Raw genomic sequence first — 1,241 nt, 5'->3', positions numbered from 1 at the left:
CAGCAGCTGGCCTGATGGCGGCAAACTCACTGAGAAAACCGTGGTGCGGACAAGCCGGTGAGGCCGCGCACCTTCACGAGCCCCCGGAGGAGCTGGCCGCCGCGTGCCCCCAGGCCCAGGACGCCTCACCTTTGAGGGTCACCGTCCTGATGCACTGCTTGCTCTGGACGTCCCACAGGCGCACGGTCTCATCGTGGGAGCCGGACAGCAGCACGCTGCCGTCGGTAGACACGGACAGGCAGGTCACCTGGTTCCTGAGGGCGGACGAGCCCCGCAGGGGGCGGCACAGATGACCCCCAGCCGAGAGTCGGGGGTCACCCGAGGAGGGCCCCGCGTGCGCCCGCCCGGCTCGTACCTGTGCCCTCGGAACGCCTTCCCGCCGTCCTGCTCCGGCTGGAAGGTCGTCTCTCTCTGCCCGGGCTGGGGAGGCCAAGAGGGCCCGGAGCCAGGCCTCAGCCCTGGGGGCTCCAGGCAGCAGGGAGGGAAGCCTGGGGTCCCACGGGCCGCTGAGCAGCCCCCCCCCCAACCTGTCCACTGCCACTCACCCAGGTGCAAAGGTCGACCTGGAAGATGGCACCGTCGCTCCCGCCACAGAACAGGTGGTGCTCGGCCAGGTCCATAGTCACGGCCATGACGCCCACGTCAAACAGCACGGAGAGCAGGAGCTCGCCCGACGAGACCTCCCACAGCTGGGGGTGCAGGTGGCACAGGTGCTCGGGCTGCTCTGCAGCCCCGGGGCGGAGAGACCCAGCCTTCCCCGGAGCAGACCTGGCCTCCTGCGCCCACGACCCCTCCCCGCACCTGCGGTAGCCACTGCCGGCCCCGCCCCCCACTGGCAAAGCCCCAAGAGCCAGGGAGCCGCCAGGCGCAGACAGCCAAGTGGGAATTTCCAAGCCGACACAGGCCTGGACCGTCCACCCTCTGGCCGTCCTTGAGGCGGGAGGCTTCGGGGGGTTAGAGGTGTCCGGAGCTGCCAGCCTGGGAAAAGGAGGCGAGTCACTGCCTCGTGCTGGCCAAGAACCTGTCAGCTGCCAGGACAGGACTCACAGATCCACTTGGGGTGTATGTGCGGGGTGGTCCCTACCTTCACCGTCTGGTCCAGCGAAGACGTGGCCACCCGGGCCAGGGGCCCCCCAAAGCCACAGTGCAGGTCTGTGATGGGGAGGGTGTGACGAGACCAGACATGCCGAGGGGCTGGGGTCCGGGAGGGGTCCACCTGCAGCACACTGAGTGGAGGAAAA

General features: G+C 69.1%; 1 protein-coding gene across 1 annotated transcript in view; it reads right to left on the bottom strand.

Moving 5' to 3' along the window:
• WDR18 (WD repeat domain 18) overlaps positions 1 to 1,241 on the bottom strand; it is a 7,223-nt gene that overhangs the window by 2,511 nt on the left and 3,471 nt on the right. Inside the window, exons 4-7 of the mRNA XM_077760638.1 lie at positions 1,085 to 1,226; positions 546 to 689; positions 356 to 420; positions 114 to 254 (exon numbers count right to left, since the gene is read on the bottom strand). Of these exons, the coding sequence (XP_077616764.1) occupies positions 114 to 254; positions 356 to 420; positions 546 to 689; positions 1,085 to 1,226 (492 nt within the window). The remainder of the gene's footprint in view (positions 1 to 113; positions 255 to 355; positions 421 to 545; positions 690 to 1,084; positions 1,227 to 1,241) is intronic.

Source organism: Crocuta crocuta, unplaced genomic scaffold, assembly GCF_008692635.1.
Source record: "Crocuta crocuta isolate KB4526 unplaced genomic scaffold, BGI_CrCroc_1.0 scaffold443, whole genome shotgun sequence".
Lineage (NCBI taxonomy): Eukaryota > Metazoa > Chordata > Mammalia > Carnivora > Hyaenidae > Crocuta > Crocuta crocuta.
This window is presented reverse-complemented; position numbering and strand designations above follow the sequence as displayed.